Raw genomic sequence first — 18,983 nt, 5'->3', positions numbered from 1 at the left:
GTTAGTGATGGAACATCTGGAAAAAAACATTTGAAAAAAACTGTTAACCTTTGTGATTGAAGTCATAGATGTAAGACGGACAGGGGACCTTGGTCACCAGCCCGGGGGAGCCATGAGGCCAACAGATGAGACCGTCCCAGTCTGGAGAGCACACCTCATCTACGGCGAACAGAGTATAAAAATCAAGAGGGAGTCAACATACAATTCACATACTGTCATCTGGTATCTAGTCTATGTCTTTTTTGATTGTTGCTGAAAAGCTAATTTGTTATATTTGTTATATTCATAGATTGATCCTGTTGCTCAATTGGCAATCAAAATACTTTACTCATATATTTTTGAAGAAAACAGTACAAGTGATTATTCTTATGTGCATTTTTGTTGTTTAAACACAAATACTATTACGATTATGGAAAGCAGTGGGCAACAGATCAGAGAACAAACAGGCTGTGTCCATTCTGTCCATTTGAGAGAAAGATTGACTACAGGGAAGATTTAGCATTTTTCTAATTATTCTATTGTTCTTTCATTGAAATAATCTGCAATAGAAATGTGAGCTTCTATTTCTCTTTTAAAATCCATGTTGATCTTATATAATTTAATTTAGCATTATCATCTTTGACTTTTGACTTCTAAAAAACATGTTCTGAAAGCTGAAAATAAGGATTTTCATAGTCTAAAATCACCAAATCAAGACGAGGGGCAATTATAATAGTCTTTACTAGAAAGAAAAAACATCTTAAAACGTCTTTGATGTGAATCTCTCTGACATTTTCACAAATCTTAAATCTTGTGTGATCTATCAATGATGCAAGGAAGTTTAAGATTCATTTTAAGCCACTGTTCTTGGTCTTTACATTGTTTGAGCGCTGATGTCTGAAAGGAAATGAAATGTACAGTACCAGTCAAAAGTTTGGACACACCTCCTCATTCAATGGTTTTTCTTTTTTTTTATTTTATTTTTTTTCTACATTGTAGATTAATATTGAAGACATCCAAACTATGAAGGAACACATATTGAATTATGTGGTAAACAAACAAATGCTATATTTTAGATTCTTCGAAGTAGTTGAATGAGAAGGTGTGTCTAAACTTTTGACTGGTACTGTATACTTTCATTATTTACACTGTGAATAACAAATCATAGTCATAATATTCCCTTCGATGACTATTCTCCCATATACTCACACACTGCTTAATATCTTGATATCATATTGCATAAGATAAGATAAGATAAGATAATCCTTTATTAGTCCCGCAGCGGGGAAATTTGCAGGCTTACAGCAGCATAGAGTAAAGTGCACACAAGAGACATAGTAGAAGAAAGACAAGATAAAAATAAAAAATGAAAAAAAAATAAAAAACAAGTTTGCACTGAATCTTTGCTCTATACCTATTTTATAAAAAACATGTTCCTTTGCCCTTTGCTAACAAAAAGCCATTAAGAGGTTAACAGAAACCAATGTTTGTCAGTGCATTGTATTGTGAAGGATGGTTACAAAATAAAAAAACATTAGTCTGGTGAAACATGTGAGAGCCACTTATGGACATTGAAATGGACGCCCCAAAGATAAACGTGTACCTCTGCTGACTCATCTGCTCCCTGCTCTCACCACAAAAGGATTGTGTGACAGTACACATTGCAAAGTGCAACTTTCAAAAGCAATTCTCTTTCTATTCAACCAAGTGGCATATATTAAAATCAACCACTGGAACATGAATCATTGGAAAAGGCTACATTTTGAAAGCAGTGATTGGTCATCTTCTGGCTGTTTCTGTGATTATTTCATGCTGCATTGTAAAGGTTTAAGATTTAAAACAGTTGAAAAAATCATTTTTCAAGCTCACAGTGTTTTTGTTACAAAGTAACTGCAGCTTTGAAGCCAAAGTCCTTCAAAATAAATTGTACATCAGGTCAGATCACACTTTTTCTGTTGACCATCTTTTAAACCCCTCTCTCATTTGTTTTGGTTCTGAGATGCTCGTGTTATCGTGCAAAATCCAGTGGCTCTGAATGTCGTATATATTGAACCTTTAACATCTGTGAGCCACAATTAAATCACAACTTCCTGTTCTATAGGTTATCTGACAACAGAAACATAATGAAATGGGAGCAGATAAACGTGAGTGTGTACATAAAAAAATAAAGCATATAAATAAAGCTCAGATGATGATGATGAAGAGCAGAACAGGAGAGGACGGAGGTTTAACCAGCTGGCACTGTCTCCTGCATTTCTTAAAACATGTAAGCTGCTATGAAATGTTTTTGGTTTAGTTTGCTGAACTAAAGTAGAACAAGAAAGATTGATTGAAGCCTTTTTTTTCTTCTATGGCCTCTGCCCAGCGCTCTTGGCAGGATATGACCTACAAATAGAAGAGTAGTAGAGCAGAACCGAAAACTCTGCACCGAGAATTTGTCCATTTAAGAAGTGCAAAGAAAGCTCTGAATAGTAAACCAAAAATAGTTACAACCAAAAGGCAGGCAATGCAAACTGTAGCTGTGAGATGCAAATCACACGCACTTTGTCCTATTTTGCAATTATGGTAATTTTGAACTGCAGTTTTTCCACTTTTCTTCTCCCCAGTGTGAGGCAGTCGACCCTGGAAGCTAATGGTTAAGGCTAACGATAGCAGTTGTGTATTTTTCTTTACTGGTTTTGAATAATAGCTATGTTTGCCAAAAACATGGATTAGACCTCCTCCTAAAAGCGTTGACTCTTGTAACATTAAAAGTTAAAACATACTGTTTTATAATATAAATTATGTAAACTAAGCAGCAAAGGGTTTTCAATCCGCTCATAGAATTGACTTTAGCTTAATTAGTGAGCTGGGCAAAATCAATTGACAGTTGTTGTTTCATCGACATCCAGCAGCTAGAAATGAGAAGTCTGCTTAAGTCTGCTATTTTCTGAAATCAAGGAGCAGCTGTTAAAAATTGATTGAACTGCCAAGGTTATTGTTGTAAACAGCTGGCGGAGCAACAATAATTTAGGGGGGCAGGATTAAGAAAACGGTTAATTCTTAACATACATCTTCTGTTCATATATATTCTGAATATGGTGTATTTTTGATAAATCCACATAATAGACACAAAATGTAAAGCAGTTCAAGTTTCTCAAAGTTTACTGCCATTATATCACTTGAAATGGCATTGTTTCCACATAAACATGAAGAAAACTCTAAAAATGTAACTGTCCGTGCACGTTTTTTGTACCTGTGGACCCTGGCTCAGTGTTGGAGAGGTTCTGGTAGCACTTCAGTTTGATTTCATAAAGGATGTACATCTGCTCCTGTGCAGAGAGAGGGCCATCAAACCCCATCTGTGAAGCACAATAAACAAGATCAGATCTGTCAGCCTGTATCTATATGTGTGTAAATAGCCCTTTGCTTTTTGGCTTTTCAATAACATTTGGGACATCTTTTCTTATTCCATCTGTTGTGGGCCAGGCCAACATTTGTGGCCTCCAGTGGAGGAAAGTCGTGACAACAACAACAATAGTAGAAAGCAGAGAGAGAAAAAAACATGTAGTTGCGCATTTGTTTTTTGAATGTGAAATTACAGGTTATTTGTGGGTTTATTCAATCTTTTTTCATCTAATCTTACTTAAATCCCTCTCCATTAGATATTAGGTTTTACTTGTAACATTCAAAGCACAGCTCGGCTTGACACAAACATTGAGCTCCTTTGTGCAAAAATACTGTTTCCTGCTGTGTAATGAGTATTACAGTCTCACAGGGCTGCTAGTGCGGCTCAGGTTGTTGCACCAAAATCAATCAGGAAACTCCGTATGAATTATTTCGGTAAATTATAGGACGGCTTAAACCCCACCGTCTGTGGACACAAGCATTTATCGTACTAACAATCTTCCCAAAGCCAAAGACACTTTTTCAACAGTTTTTTTAAGATCTATTTAAGGTTGTTCTTGACTTCAGCTAGGTGGTATTACCTGATGGTCTGTTGGTTTGAAAATACATTCAGTTTCTTACAGTAGGTGAATAAAGTCAAAGGTAACTGGATCTGTGTTTAAGTCGTGAAGACATGTTTGCTTCTCATCCAAGAGGCTGCTTTTATCTTTGTGTTTTTACAACTTGATGTAATTTGAGAGTTATTTCTGTCACCGTGCAGAGTTAGAGCCACATGATTTAACATGTGAAGAAGCAGGGCGTCGGTGTTAATGACGACACCATCTGTCAAATCTGACAGTTTGAAATAGGTGTAAAGGATAAATAGAACCTGTACAGACAGTTTGACTTTAATTTAAACTGAACTAAGGTAAAAGAAAATGCACTCTGTGATGTTACATTTCAAAGACGTAATTATATGTACTTGCTTTAAAAACACATTTAAAACTTTAGGGATGTTATTTGGTACATTTTTAACCAGTGCTGTCATCCCACCTTGTTTACCTTTGTGTATCTAGAACTCTGTCACCGAAGCTATAGTTAAAAACTCAAAACTAAAAAAAGACTTCTTCCATTTATCACCTGAACATTATGATTTAAAACAATTGTTCTTTTCCAGCTTTAAATGTGCTGCTGTAAAGTGAAGGGCGATGTTTATTTTGACAATTCAAAAAGGGAATTTTCAACAATGTTGTTCATAAGGAAATGTCCATTTTATTAACGGACATGTTTTCAAAACAGTCTAACCTCAGTCTAAGCTCTTAAGAATGTGCATGTATTTTTATAAAGGAAATCGGGAGAACCAATACAGTTTTGATTATACAACTTCCTGAGATTTCCGTGTGCCAGACCTTCATCTAGAATGGCATCTTTTAATGTGAGGACACAAGAACCAATCTGCAGACTCATTAGGGAGATAAAGTCAGTCACTTCTGCTCTTAACCACATTCTGACTCGCCTCTAATGTTCCTGCGTCTCCCAAAGGTAACAACCAAAATAATAAACTGAACTCTAAATTCAGGGATCTTTCCCAAACCTATTATAACAGCAGCTGTAATGTGAAAACGAAAGTGCTGATGTAAGCCCTAAAATAATAATCTACAGTGAAGCATCTGTTTTTTCAAGGAAACAGGAACACATGGCTGACATTTAGAGGTTATCTAAATGCATGGAGAGAAAAGTATTGTTATTAATGATATCGGTGGCCGTTAAGTGAACTGCAGTCAGCAGCCTTTTGCTTCCAGGAAAAGTCAAGGATCAACAAAGTCATTATCTGGGACAATGAATCGTTGTTGGGCTATACCTTAGGCCTACATTGTCCCAGTGCACTGCATTACATGCAACTTTTGGAGTCCTTTGTCTTAAGTCAATTCTAAATAATGTCTTTATATTATTTGTCTTTCTTTTTAAGTCCTAGCAGATCCACAGCTGCCTCTCCTTTCATTCACATTGTTTCACACAAGGCTAATTGGTGAAAGCTGTTAAGCCTTTCAATCGTGGAAAACACAAAGACTGGATTATTTTTTGTTCTTTAGTTGCTTTATCAAAAGAAAAACACTTGAAATACTTATTTGGAATAATGGGACAGAATGTCCATGGTTTTCATGTTTTATCCTCTGGTTTTACAATCAATCGTTGAAACATAATTCATTTTTTGCTTTACTTTTAATTTTTTGTTGTTGTTTCCAAACATTTTCCTCACTGTTGCTGGCTAATTGTTCTTATATTCTGCTTAATTCGTTTCTATTTACTTGTATTACTAGAAGTAACAGTAATAGGATAGCCGCAGATCAAAGAATCCAGATCTTCAAAAAAAGTTAAAGGATATTCTTGAAGTCAGTTCTAGCTGTAATGCCGTGAGTCATGAGTCTCTCTTGTGGGCGTGCATGAGCCAACCCTGTGATGTCAGGTCAGAAATGTTAAACAAGATATTCTTGTATTAAGCACCACATTCAGACATTGAATACTTCTTATATGCATTGCCTCAAAGTTTTTACCGTACTGTATCTACTTGTCTGTAGAGATGGAAATAATTCCAGACATTTTAATTCCATATCTGCTTTGAACATTTAAATAAAGACATCATTATGAATTCATGCCGTCTCATAACCTGTCAGCCTGTCATCGTGTTTATGTTACCGAGTCAAGTTTACTGAACTGTGATAAATAAGTTCCCTGGCAAACCATTAAGCCGATCAATCAGGCATACTGATTCTCCTCTGGAGAACTCATCATTGTTAAGATGTGCATGCTTATTGTGAAAGTGTTGGTGCATTAGACACAATGGAACAGCATGTTGTCTGCCATTTCCTTGGAAGGTTTATTGTAATAAATTATGTCTCATGTTTCCTATTTCCAAGACAATTCAAAGTGGTTTACAAAAACATCAAAAACATCGAGATAAAGTGCAAAAGAAACACAATATAACATGTCGTAGCTGTCATGATTGTGTCCAAGGCAAGATCCAGGAAAAGTGTGGAATGACGATTTCCAAGTATGTTATGTCTACTTCCTGTTTTGATTCCTCTTCTATCTTGTCTTTGGCAGGGTAGAAAGTACAATGGGTTAAAAGTGATCAATTTTACTTCTGACTGACTCAAGCAAAGTCCATTCCATGAAAATGATGAAATTGTCAATAAAATGCACTGAATGGGCAGTACATGCAGTTTGAAGGCCATGTGTTCAGGGCCAACAATCTGCTGAATCTATCAACTCCTCTTCTGGGTGTCGTTACATTGTCACTGATAAGCACCTCAGCATTCAGAGAGCTGATCGTGTTCAACAGATCAATACGGTCCACTTTCAGCACCTCAGACTGTTATCTTACAACATAATTTGACCCAATGTGCGGACTGATGGTTTTTACGGTTAGGTGTGCAGCCTTGATGTGCAGGATCCTTTATGAAAAGTCAGAGACCATATCCTTTGGAAAACAGAGTATTTTGATGTTTTTTTACTGCACTTCTTTTACAGCAAAAGTTGTCTTTCCAATCATCCATTTGCTTTCTGAGTTACTTTCAGTCCATAACCTGCTATGTGAGGATTAGAGGTTATCCAGATCATCAGAGTCCTGCACAGTGGAGCTGGTTTTTAGTTGCACCCTTGTTTGTTGGCGAGGTTTGCAGCTAGCTCTCCCTTTTGCAGCTGTCGAGTGCTGTGTCGTACTGACTACAGGGGTTGGAGAGGCACTTTGCCTGCATGATAATGAAGGCCAGCCGGTCACATCACAAGTCTCAGGGAGCTTCGGTGTGCCTGTTACTCGCCCTCCCAATTCCCAGGTTGACGATTTACTGTCAGGCTTTGCACTAACGAGAGTTCCAGGGAGGACTATCATTTGTGGATCCATTATGTGGTTCACAGCCTTCCTGTTTCGAGATAATCTTGTTGATGCTAAATATACACGTGTTTGCATGCTCTTGTCAACAGTTTTGAATAAACTGCAAAGTGGTTTCGAGGCTTGTGCTTGTGCTTGCATAGCGAGGAATTTATATAAATGTTGAAATATGGCATTAACCCAACATATCCCCAAAGAATTACAGTCCCAAAGATGTATAAGTAGCCAAGAGATGCAGCTCATAGAAGAAAAACAAGAACATTAGCAGAAAAATGCAAATTTTGGTGAGAGCAAGCAGTAAAGCATCTGCATTTTAAGAAAGCAGGAGAACTACAACCAACCAAAGAAAAACTATTTTATTCTATTTTACTTTACATTTACACTAGATCAATGGCTGAGTATGTTAAAGATATTGCAGAATGTCACTAATGCTTCGATGGGCACTCTTGGTCAAATCCCAAGTGCTATTAATACGCCTACAGCAATCTGGCACTTCCCTTTAACTTTCATATGGGAAAGGGAAATTCATACTTGGTATGAATTTCCCTTTCCCTGTTCTTGCTGTTTTATATATTGTGTTGGTGTTATGTTAGAGTTGTAATTTGTACTCTGTTTGTATATGAACCTTGGCTGCAACACAAATCCCCCCTGGAGGGACAATAAATATAACCTTACAGGATGTGTTTTCTTCTTTATTATTAAGAACTACAATCTCAAACTGACCTTCATCTTTCCCTGACAATTTCCGTTAGCCTATACCTTACCACAAATGATACACAAGCCCACCGCAGCATCTGAAATGAAAGTTATGTGCTTTGTACGCCCACCGTCCAAAGTCTCTCTTTGGCTTCTGTGAAGCAGAACTCAACCTCTAATTAACTGGAAAAAATGTTGCTGGTGAACATAAGCCACACATCAACTATACATTTCCTCGAAAACATATAAATGTAATCATTTAGTAGAAAGGGCTGCATAATGAGGTAAGGAGACGAGAAAGGAGAGTCAGGAGTGAAAGGCAGGCTATTGTTTCTTTACAGTAATCTGTGGTGTGTAGTCATAGACAACATTGCTGCACGCCTTTTTTTTCAGCAGCATTTCTCTTGTTTTGTCTTCCCAGCATGCATACACATTTGTTGATCCTCAGTCAAGGGGTCACACTCAACATATTTTTGTTTTTTTCACTATTAAAGACGCCCTCCAGGCACATACAAATTGCACTGCATTAAAATGTCGTGCAATACGGACATGTTTTGTTTGACTGTTTCTTTGAAAAATGGTGACTTTAGGGAAGCATGTTTTTTTTTCTCCCTCACTGAGAATCAGGAATCTATTGATATGCAAATATTAAAATGCCTTCAGGCAAGAGCCAAATATAATTTCATATAAGAAGTCAAGGTGTGTGTTTCATGACCATACTTTTCAGATCTGAGGCAAAGTTTTCATTAGAACAATTAAATCAAACATGCATGTGTGGTTTGTGCACAAGCAGGAGGGAACCTTTTATTAGCAATGCATCTAAGCCTGCTGCACCCCACAAACAGGCCCTGGATAAGCAGAAAGAAAACTGATTGATGGATGGATGGATGGATGGATGGATGGATGGATGGATGGATGGATGGATGGATGGATCCTATTTCACTAGCCATCTATCAACAGGCAGCGACATTTAAATGGTAAATGGTAAATGGATTGTACTTGTATAGCGCTTTTCTAGTCTTCCGACCACTCAAAGCGCTTTTACATTACTAATCATTCACCCATTCACACCCATTCATACACTGATGACAGGGGCTACCATGCAAGGTGCCACCTGAACATCAGGACCCTAGCTAACATTCATACACATACATACACCGCAGGAACAGCCTGCAGGAGCAATTTGGGGTCAAGGACACATCGACATGGACTGCCAGAGCCAGGGATCGAACCGCTGATCCTCTGATTGGGGCACGACCCTGCTCTCCACTGAGCCACAGCCGCCCTTTAGCATTGATTGTCAATAGTAGCGCCTATGATATAAAGCGACTTAAGAAATCAGTTGCATGAAAAAAAATACCTTCACACAATGAAAAGTTGTCATAATATAAAAAAACCTCGGGACTGGTTGTTAAAAAATAAATAGATAAAACTTGACATTTCTGTCTTAGCACAAGGTTCCTTGGTATTATGCAGAGAAGCCCTCGGCTCTGGTTGCTGCAAAATTGATGAAAAAAGTTTCACCACTCAACACAGACTGTTACTCCACTGAAAATTACATTTCCTATTAACATACACTGATCTAGAAATGTCAGATTCCATTAAAAACAACCATTTGCCAACTATACAAACTAACTATTTATTATTCTATCATTTGCAATTTCATGGCAGTATAATATTGTTAGCCCTTGCAGTTTTTTCTTTACACTGAACCCTTTTCCTTCCTTTTGCTTTTAGTGGTGCGTTTGCTGAAGGCGCTGTCCATGGTGCTGATAATGCATGAAAACTCTCCTTCTTTCAATTCAGAATATAACACAACAACCATTTTGCATTAGTCCGAGCGACTCAATGGATCATTCACAGTTCAGTGACTAATAACCCTGCATGTCTGATGATTCATTTGCCACAATCTCACTTATCAAAGGCTCATGGTACACTCTTTCAGTGCCATAATCCTTTTTGTTGCAGCTCAGCACTGCCAACATTTAAAATGAATAATTTGAAATCTAATGATGTGAAGGTAAAGCACATTGACCATTAAGAGGAGCTGTTAGGTTTAACTCTGTTTCGGGGTTGGCACCAGATCTCCCTTAATCTATTTAATTAGAAGCACTCTGGCTGTCCAGTTAATGCTGCAAAGCCAATACGAGCAGTGAGCCTGTGTGGAAAAACTGGCAGATGATGGCTATTGATACAACTCCTCAAAATCAGGAACAAAAAGCTCCTGAGATGTCAAGTTAATTATAAACGGCAACAGGCTTTCTGCAGTGAGGGTGTTGCACCGATTTTGTGACTACAAAAAGGTCAGCCGTGAGAAAAAAAGAGATAAATGTTGGCCATGATATCAACAGGTCAGACTGTCACAAAGCTGTTGAGAAATGAAGAATATAAAGGAAGCAAGAATAAAGCCTTCTGAAGCACCTGGGTGAAGACTACTTCTCTATGCCCTTTGAATATTGAGGGCAAATGCCTCAGCAACACTTTAATATTGAGTACATTAACAAAGAAGAAGAGAAATAGCCTAAATACCATAACTCCACAGTGAAATATCAGTATTCTTAATAGCTTGATGGTTCTGTCTGTATACTCAGAGTCAATGTGAGCCATGTTACTGCATATTGTGCTGATGTGGGAGTCCCAGCTTTTCTGCAAGTGATTCTTCAAAAATAAAAGGTTTATAGAAGTGGTTGTTATAATGCAAAACAAACTGGTACAGTGTAAAAATATATATTTCTTGCTTAATTCAAGTTTAATTCATTCAGTTTATTTTGTATAGCCCAGAATCACAAATTACAAATTTGCCTCAGAGGGCTTTACAATCTGTGCACATGGATACATAATGTGTGCTTACCTGTGCGTCAACAGAAGCCCAGCACAATAAAAAGTTTAAGAACAATATCCACACAAGTAAGTTCATAGTTCGTCGGTCTGCCTTCATCTCCGGCAAATATAAAGAAAATATAAATATATATGAATGTAAGCAGCCTTATGGTTGGGAGGAACACTTCTTCTGTGGTTCCTCCGCATCACTGAGGAAGAGCTTCACATTATTAGAAAGTTCCATCGCAAGTTGAAGGTCCAGAGGCGCAGTGGGAAGGACCGGACTTCATCTGGTTTCTTCCCTCATTCAGTAGTGACACCGCTGCCCGCAGACTGCCGGTAGTCTGGGATGAAAAGTGAGCCTCCCGTGCAGTTTCGTCACAGTATGTCATGATAAAAAAAAAGAAAAACCCATCACGCAATTGGATGGAGAGTAAACGCTGCCTCCGCCTTGTGCTCGTCGCCACCACGTGATTTGTGATTCAGATCAATGTAAAGGGGGGACGGGGCACCCACAGAGGCATTTCTTTATTTTTTTTTACTGTAAAAATGTTATATTTTATTTTAAATCATTTAATTATTGTAATTAAATATTAGTTTTTAATCATATGAGCATGTACAACCTCCTAAAGTAACAGTAATATGCAATGTAAATACATTTTATTCAACATACAACCATTACTTCATTCATTCATTCATTTTCCGTAACCTGCTTATCCAGTTAAGGGTCTCAGGGGTGCTGGAGCCGATCTCAGCTGTCATTGGGTGAAGGCAGGGTTCACCCTGGACAGGTCTCCAGTCTGTCACAGGGCTGACATATAGAGACAGACAACCATTCACACTCACATCCACACCTACGGGCAATTTAGAGTCTTCAATGCACCTAAGCTGCATGTCTTTGGACTGTGGGAGGAAGCCGGAGAACCCGGAGAGAACCCACGCTGACACGGGGAGAACATGCAAACTCCACACAGAAGGTCGTCCAGCCCGGGAATTGAACCCGGGCCCCTCTTGCTGTGAGGCGACAGTGCTAACCACTACACCGCCGTGCAGCCCTTACCTGAGGGACATGAATTATGAAAATAAAATGCCAAGCCTAATGCCAAAGATTAATATTTAAATAAGGAAATTGCTTATCAGACTAAATTCTCAGCATGCATTGTATCCACCCTCAGTTGTGGATACAATGTTAGCTAACTTACTATTAGCAGAATCTACTATCATTTTCTCAATGTAAGGTATGATATATGAGGCAGCTAAAACATGCAGTGACCACAATATTATCACAGATTAAAATTGATATGGTAAAAACTTGTTTGGATGCAGAGTTGGCTAATGATACTGACAGTCCGAGTCAACATTCGCTCCTCTTTTAGCTTTGCTTTTAGTCTTCAACTCCAGAAAATATGTTTTTTTTTATGCTGCTAAATGCTCGAAAGTTCACCAGCTTGATAAAATGTAAGAATAAAGTTACAAATCAGCAACACTTCATATAGCAATAAAAACAAACTGACAAAGAAACAAAGGAAGCACAGATACAACATGGAGAGCAGGGTGATTACACACACAGGTGGAACAAATCATAAAGGCGGGAAAACACACAAGGCAAAAAGTAAAACCAGACATGACACAAAATAAAACAGGAAAAGAAACAAGAAACTCAAGAACATGACCAATTGAATCCAAATAAAAGAAAATATATGCAGCATAAAATAATGACATAAATAAAAAAACAAGCAAAAACATAATATGCGTCAACTGAAGTCTATTACCCCCATGAACTAGATCATGCAAAAAAATTGTAAATAATTGATATTTTGTATTAATTTATTTGCCGAGGATAATTAGATCCATATACATTCCACAATACTAAATAAGGACCAATAACGGCCTCCGTCAGCTCCATCTTGTGATTGGTTAACACACAGAACCAGTTGTATGTGTTCGAATCAGTTGAAGCTGAGAGCACACTAACTTTTCTGTGACCGTAGTTGGTATGTTAAATATGGATTTATTGCACCACTATGTTTCATATGGTCATTTTTGAAGACTGAGTTTTTTACTTACGTTTGAAACAAGGAACAAGGACTTTTATAGACACGTCATCTATTAATTGTGTTAGTGGATTTTTAAGATGGAGCCAGACAAAAATTATTATAATAGTTAAAATTAATTAATGCTTTGACCCTATTTTTCATAATACTCCATTCATCTTGAAGAGCATCTTTACTCCTGTTCTATCTGAGTCATAGCAACTTGTTTTCCAGCCCGTGGTGCTGAAGGAGCTGTCTATGGCGCTGAAGGAGCTGTCTATGGCGCTGAAGGAGCTGTCTATGGCGCTGACACCGCACCATACGGCAGCAGCACATTTCAAACCACGTAACAAGCATTGGTGTGACACTTTTTCACATTATCACCTTTGTGCTTTGGTCCGGCTGTCATTTAAGAAGGCGTTAGAAAGGATGACACCTCATTAAGCAACCAACAGTAATTCTGTGTGAAAAAAAGGTCCCTGTTCACCTTTCTTTTAGAAGGTTTGTAACTTTTAAAAAGTATATTGAGCATGAATTTATGTTTGCCTGGACAGAAGCACAACATAAAATGTGGGAAGAGCCTGACAAATGACTAGATGAACTCATGCATTCAGCACAGACAACGCAGACTCACACTGTGCCACATCCTGTTTAAAATGGAAACTGTTGATGGCATGCAGCTGTCACATTGTCATCTGTGGGCCATCATTTACCCAGCATGTAATGGGTGTAAAATTAACCACTTTAGTAGCAGTGTGACAATGGAGGAGAGACTGAAACCGACAGCAAACAAAGAGACAAAATCAGTGCATTTATAGTCAAAAACTTTCTGAATCCATTTTTGCAGAAAAAGAAAGGGATCCCGGAGCATGCAGCCTCTCTTATCAAAGTGGGTTTGAATAGGCTGTGATTATTGTATGATTTCACACCGAAGAACCTGTTATTCCGATGCCCAATTAGTGGTAAAAAACAGGTCCTCCACTTATGCCTTCACAAGTTTTTATCAGCATCTCACAGAGGCCTCCTCACAGCGCAGAACCAATGGCCTGTTATGTTGACCATTGACCCGTATGAAGTGAAACCAGTACTCCTAAGACCCCACTGTTAAAGCTCATTTGGTTCACACCGACTCAAACTGAACTGTATCGCTCGCTCACAGCTGCTTTCTCTCAACTTCGCTAAGCCCCCCCGGAATGACCAATAAATTGGACCCGCAAGTCCGATAGCAGATATCTTCAAAGTTCAGAGGAGAGTGTGGTATTTTTGCCACCGTGAAGACAAAAGCAAAAGAGGAGAGATGTTGGATATGAATTAAACAACGTGGGAGACCTCACTCACAGCTGAATCCATAGAAGATCTCACAGCTGAATCAAATAGAAGATCAACAACAACTGCTTTGTTTGCTCCAACGTCAGACGCTCACATTGGTAGCTAGGTCAACATGAGGGCAAACAAAGATGGCTTTGGAATATCTCTAACTGATATTGTCTAAAACGCCACAAGGTGGGGGGGGGGCTTAGTGAAGGTCGGCTCAGCGTGTCTCTTTGGACATCTGAAGCGATTCAATTTTATTTATATTGCGCAAAAAACACAAGTTATCTCAGGGCACTTTTTTGAATAGAACAGATGTACACTATTATTTATAGGGACCCAACAATTCCCCCCATACTCAAAGTGGCAAAGGAAAAAAAAACGTTGAAGATGTGAGTGAGATATTTTGTTAAACATTTACTGAGATATGGAATTTAAATTCACTATAACATGTAAGTTCAGTACTTTAATTAAACATTTCAAAGAGCTTAAAGGCCCCTCAAAATGAATATAGTCCTGCCCAATATGTATTAACATTCCACAACCTGGGAGACAATGAATGACCTAGAGACACATAGCACAGGCTCAAATTCATGCATAACAACTTTAGCAGTGGGTGTAGAGAAACCTGGAGAGAGGAGAGAGGAGAGACTATTGGGGAGAGAGTTGTAAAGTTAGTAAGCAGAAGAGAACTGTCCGTGTAGTACTGCAGGCAAAAACAATCCAAGCAATTACATGTTGTGACATTCAAACTTGTTTGGCAAAGCAGAGAACATTTTTTTTGACATTTTACTCATATACAGAGTGCCCAATATGTTTCCTTAGCTGGCTGTCATACCTAATGGACCATCACCAACAGGCGAAACCAGCTGCTAGTAAAAGAAAGATTTTTGTATTTCACTGGATTTTTTTTTTCCTCTTCACTGTGCTGGTTATAGCATGTCTTGAATATGAATATGATGTGATTATAGCATGTCTTGAATATGAATATGATGTGGTTATAGCATGTCTTGAATATGAATATGATGTGATTATAGCATGTTTTAAATATGAATATGATGTGATTATAGCATGTTTTAAATATGAATATGATGTGATTATAGCATGTCTTGAATATGAATATGATGTGATTATAGCATGTCTTGAATATGAATATGATGTGATTATAGCATGTTTTAAATATGAATATGATGTGATTATAGCATGTCTTGAATATGATGTGATTATAGCATGTCTTGAATATGAATATGATGTGATCATAGCATGTTTTAAATGTGAATATGATGTGATTATAGCATGTCTTGAATATGAATATGATGTGATTATGGCATGTCTTGAATATTAATAAGATGTTTTATCTTATCTGTGACTTCCTATATATATATATATTTAAGGTGCCCTCACCGGTTCATTATCTTCACCTCCCTCAGAAGCTTTAATCAAGTGTTTTATCATTATGTTTCCTCTCAGAGGATGCTGCTTCACTTATGCTCCTTTCAGACCTAGCTTTCATACTTGAGATATGATGAGTACCACAATGTTGACGTTTCGACACTCAGTATGTGGGTCGGGTATAATCAGGGAAAAAACTTTGAAAATGTGTTGCGTGTATTTGATGCTTTCATGGTTATGCAGACTGACGGCTTCCAAAAAACCTGCTGTCGTGTTTGGTTTTACAAAGGTGCTGTGGGCTTTTGTTGAATTTTCAGTAATATGTTGTTTGGCTCTCAAACAGAGTCATTCTTTTGCGGCCCCCGTAGAGGCTGCTGACATTTTTACAGTGATTCAGTTTTCTCAGTGGAGCTGAGAAGAAAAGGTGACGAACAGGCATATTAGCTTTTCTAATCAGAATAATTTTTTGCCATATCAACATGTTTTATAACTTTAACAAAAGACACAATATTGTATTGATGTTCGTCTCAAATTAGCCGCAAAAAAATGTGTTCATTCATATTAAGAAAGCTCAGTTTCATAGCTAATTAACATTGAACTGCACAGCTGTAGTCGAGTGAATCTTTATTTTGCATAGCACATTTAAAAACAACAACATTTGACCAATGTGCTAAAATGGAATAAGATACAAATGAATACAAGGAAAACAACATTAAGAAAAAGTGAAAACAATGAAAAATAATGTGCATCAATCAAACGCTAATGAGAAGAGGCGGGTCTTCAGCAGCGACTTAAATTATTCTTTAGTCAGAGAAGTTTTTATATAAAGACACAGGCTGTTCTAGAGTTTAGGGGGAGCTGGGTAGCCAATGTTTCTGTGTCTAGTTCTGGGGACATCCAGGAGCATTGGTCCGTCCAAGCAGCGTCCTCAGTGCTCTAACTGGAGTATGAAAATGCAAAAGTTCTGCTCTATAAAGGTAGCGCCAGCCCATTTTAAACCTTAAAAACAAGCATAAAATCTCATTATATCAACCCTGAAACGGACAGGAAGCCCGTGGAAGGAGGTCAACACTGGAGACATTTGTTCCAGTTTTTCATTCCCAGTGAGAAGAAGATCTTTCTTTTTGTACTGTGGATGAAGAAGAGACAACTATTCTACATCCACATATAAATACTTACAGTAATAATATTGTGCCTTTAAATGTGCTAAATTCAATGCAATGGTTAGCTATTGGTCGAAACAAAATTCGGAATAAGCATTCCTACAAGCATCCATGGCATGGTATCAGTTTATTTGGCTTAAGTTCAGTGATACTGAGAGTCAAAGTGCTTTTCACCCATGTAGACTACTGCAGATGAAAATCAAAAGGGTGCATGTAGATGTGTTTTTCCATACTGTAAATACAATGCCTAAGTTTAGACTGCCAGAAGGTTGTAGCTATCACAGAAAAGCTCTTGTGTTCTACCCCTAATAAATTTGACACTCAAACATTCAGAGTGTGTGGTTGCTCTGATGCTTCACCTCTGAGTGCCTGATGTGAGAGGGGAGCTGATTGAGGCTGTGACTCCTGCCATCTTGCTTCCCAGCATGACAATTTGTCCCGATGATGTCGCCAAACACTCTTCTGTTCGTTCACCAGGTCGTTTGAAAGTCAAACATCAGAAATTCTACCATTCTACCATCAATTTGACCAGCATGTTGCAACAATCCTCTCACACACGTGTTTTTGATCGGAGAAAACCCATTAACATGCCATGTGTACTACTGGTTGGCTCAGAACAGACCCACAACAATGACTCAAGACAATAAGATCAAGAGGCCGGTCAAAACCAGGTAGGAAAACAAAAAAAAGGCAAACTTAAAGGGCAGGCGGAGAATCAAAGTCCAGGAAATCAGGCAGGTGGGATCAGTCGGAGGAGGTGAGTAAATGGGAGGAGCCCAAATCATGTCGCAACACCTACCTGTAATGAAGGCCCTCTCCATTACAAGTGTTTGTAGCACTTGGTATACAGAACTGCTTCAAGGAATAATACACACACTGAAAAAGGTTGAATGTTTTATTAAAATATGTTATTGATTGGTTTTCTGTTGGATGTTGTAGCTGCCTCAGATTTGGAGGCTTGGCATGAAAAGAACACACAATTAGTTTGGCTAGTTAGGTTATCGCAAAATACTGTGCTCATTGTAGTTGGATTTTAGCCAAAATGATGATTCAGGGGATAAACTGTTGAGTGATTGTGCAGTAAAATAACATCTGATGTGTATTGTGTTCAAATCACTTAACTCTGTTGCGTCTCCTCTTCAGGGAGTTCGGTCTAAAAGAGTCCCCAGTGTGCCAGAGCAACAATTTATAGTTCCAGGGAGGTACCGTGTAGAATTTAGTAGAGGGGTGTTGGTGAAGTTAAATTCCCTGTTTGAGCTTTATACAACAAGTGTTTCACAAATAGAGATCCTTCAGATGTGATGGAAGGAACGTATTTGAATGTATTTGGTGTAATTCATGTAATTGTGTTGTCATGGCAGGGGAAGAGTTACCTACACAGTAGTCTGGTTGAGGTTCTTTGTCAGCTGCAGGCTATATAAAGCTGACAGTAATCATCTAGTGGTGTTGCTGAAAGGACCACATTATAAACATCTGGTTCGCCTGCACTTAACCTCTGGCTTCTTATACTCCAGCCGCTATGTGGCCATCCTAACACTGCCGATGTATTTAAGATGTACAAAGTTGTTTGCAGCACAATGTAAAACTATCTTTATAAATTTGCCAAAACCTTCAAACTAAAGTCCCTGCACCTAAAAATGGTCAAATACACAGTGTCATGTTTGCATAAAGTGTGTAAACTATATTTATTTGTATAAAATTGTGCTTTTATAGAGTTACTTTAGTGGTTATACAAAATAATAGTAAAATCAACTATAAAAAAGACAGATCTGCATGTCCTCACAATGTGGTTTTAGTTGCCTAAACTGTGGATGGAAGTTGTGGACACAGGTTTTGTCCCAAACTTGCAGACGGAGAGAAATTTAAATTGGACTTGATACTGAACCCTGCTGGATACTGGGATAACTATTACAAAATGTCATCTGCTGTTTTTAATTGAAAATGAATAAATACTTGCAGCCTTCCTCATTGACTCTCACTTATTATAACTCCATAACTCCAAAAGGTTGCAGAAGTGAAACTTTAGTTGTATCAGGGTGGAATATTTAACCCAGAGTAATGAGTTGGAGTAAGATTGTGTCATAAATGTATTTTTGGAATCATTTTCTGATGCTGTCTCCTTTTTAAGAAAAAACACATCATCTTATCAGTTTTTTTTTTCTTTTCAATTTGCAAACCCAGACTGAGTAATTCTGAATGTTATGAAAATGCATTTTTCGTTACGGTGTTCTGTGAAAATATTATGATGAACAACATTTTAGCTGCCAGTCATCCCACTTGTATTTCAACCAATCATTCACAAGTTGCAATGGCGTGAAGGGAGCTAATCAG

General features: G+C 38.0%; 1 protein-coding gene across 1 annotated transcript in view; it reads right to left on the bottom strand.

Annotated features, from left to right (window-relative positions):
- Positions 1-11,145, bottom strand: part of pth2ra (parathyroid hormone 2 receptor a) — a 43,285-nt gene extending 32,140 nt beyond the window's left edge. Inside the window, exons 1-4 of the mRNA XM_054615834.1 lie at positions 11,034-11,145; positions 10,785-10,918; positions 3,215-3,320; positions 49-159 (exon numbers count right to left, since the gene is read on the bottom strand). Coding sequence (XP_054471809.1) covers positions 49-159; positions 3,215-3,320; positions 10,785-10,918; positions 11,034-11,145 — 463 coding nt within the window. The remainder of the gene's footprint in view (positions 1-48; positions 160-3,214; positions 3,321-10,784; positions 10,919-11,033) is intronic.
- Positions 11,146-18,983: the final 7,838 nt, after the last annotated feature.

This window comes from Anoplopoma fimbria, chromosome 16 (genome assembly GCF_027596085.1).
Source record: "Anoplopoma fimbria isolate UVic2021 breed Golden Eagle Sablefish chromosome 16, Afim_UVic_2022, whole genome shotgun sequence".
NCBI classification, from domain to species: Eukaryota; Metazoa; Chordata; class Actinopteri; order Perciformes; family Anoplopomatidae; genus Anoplopoma; species Anoplopoma fimbria.
Note: the sequence above shows the minus strand (reverse complement) of the source record. Positions and strands in the feature narration are given on the sequence as shown.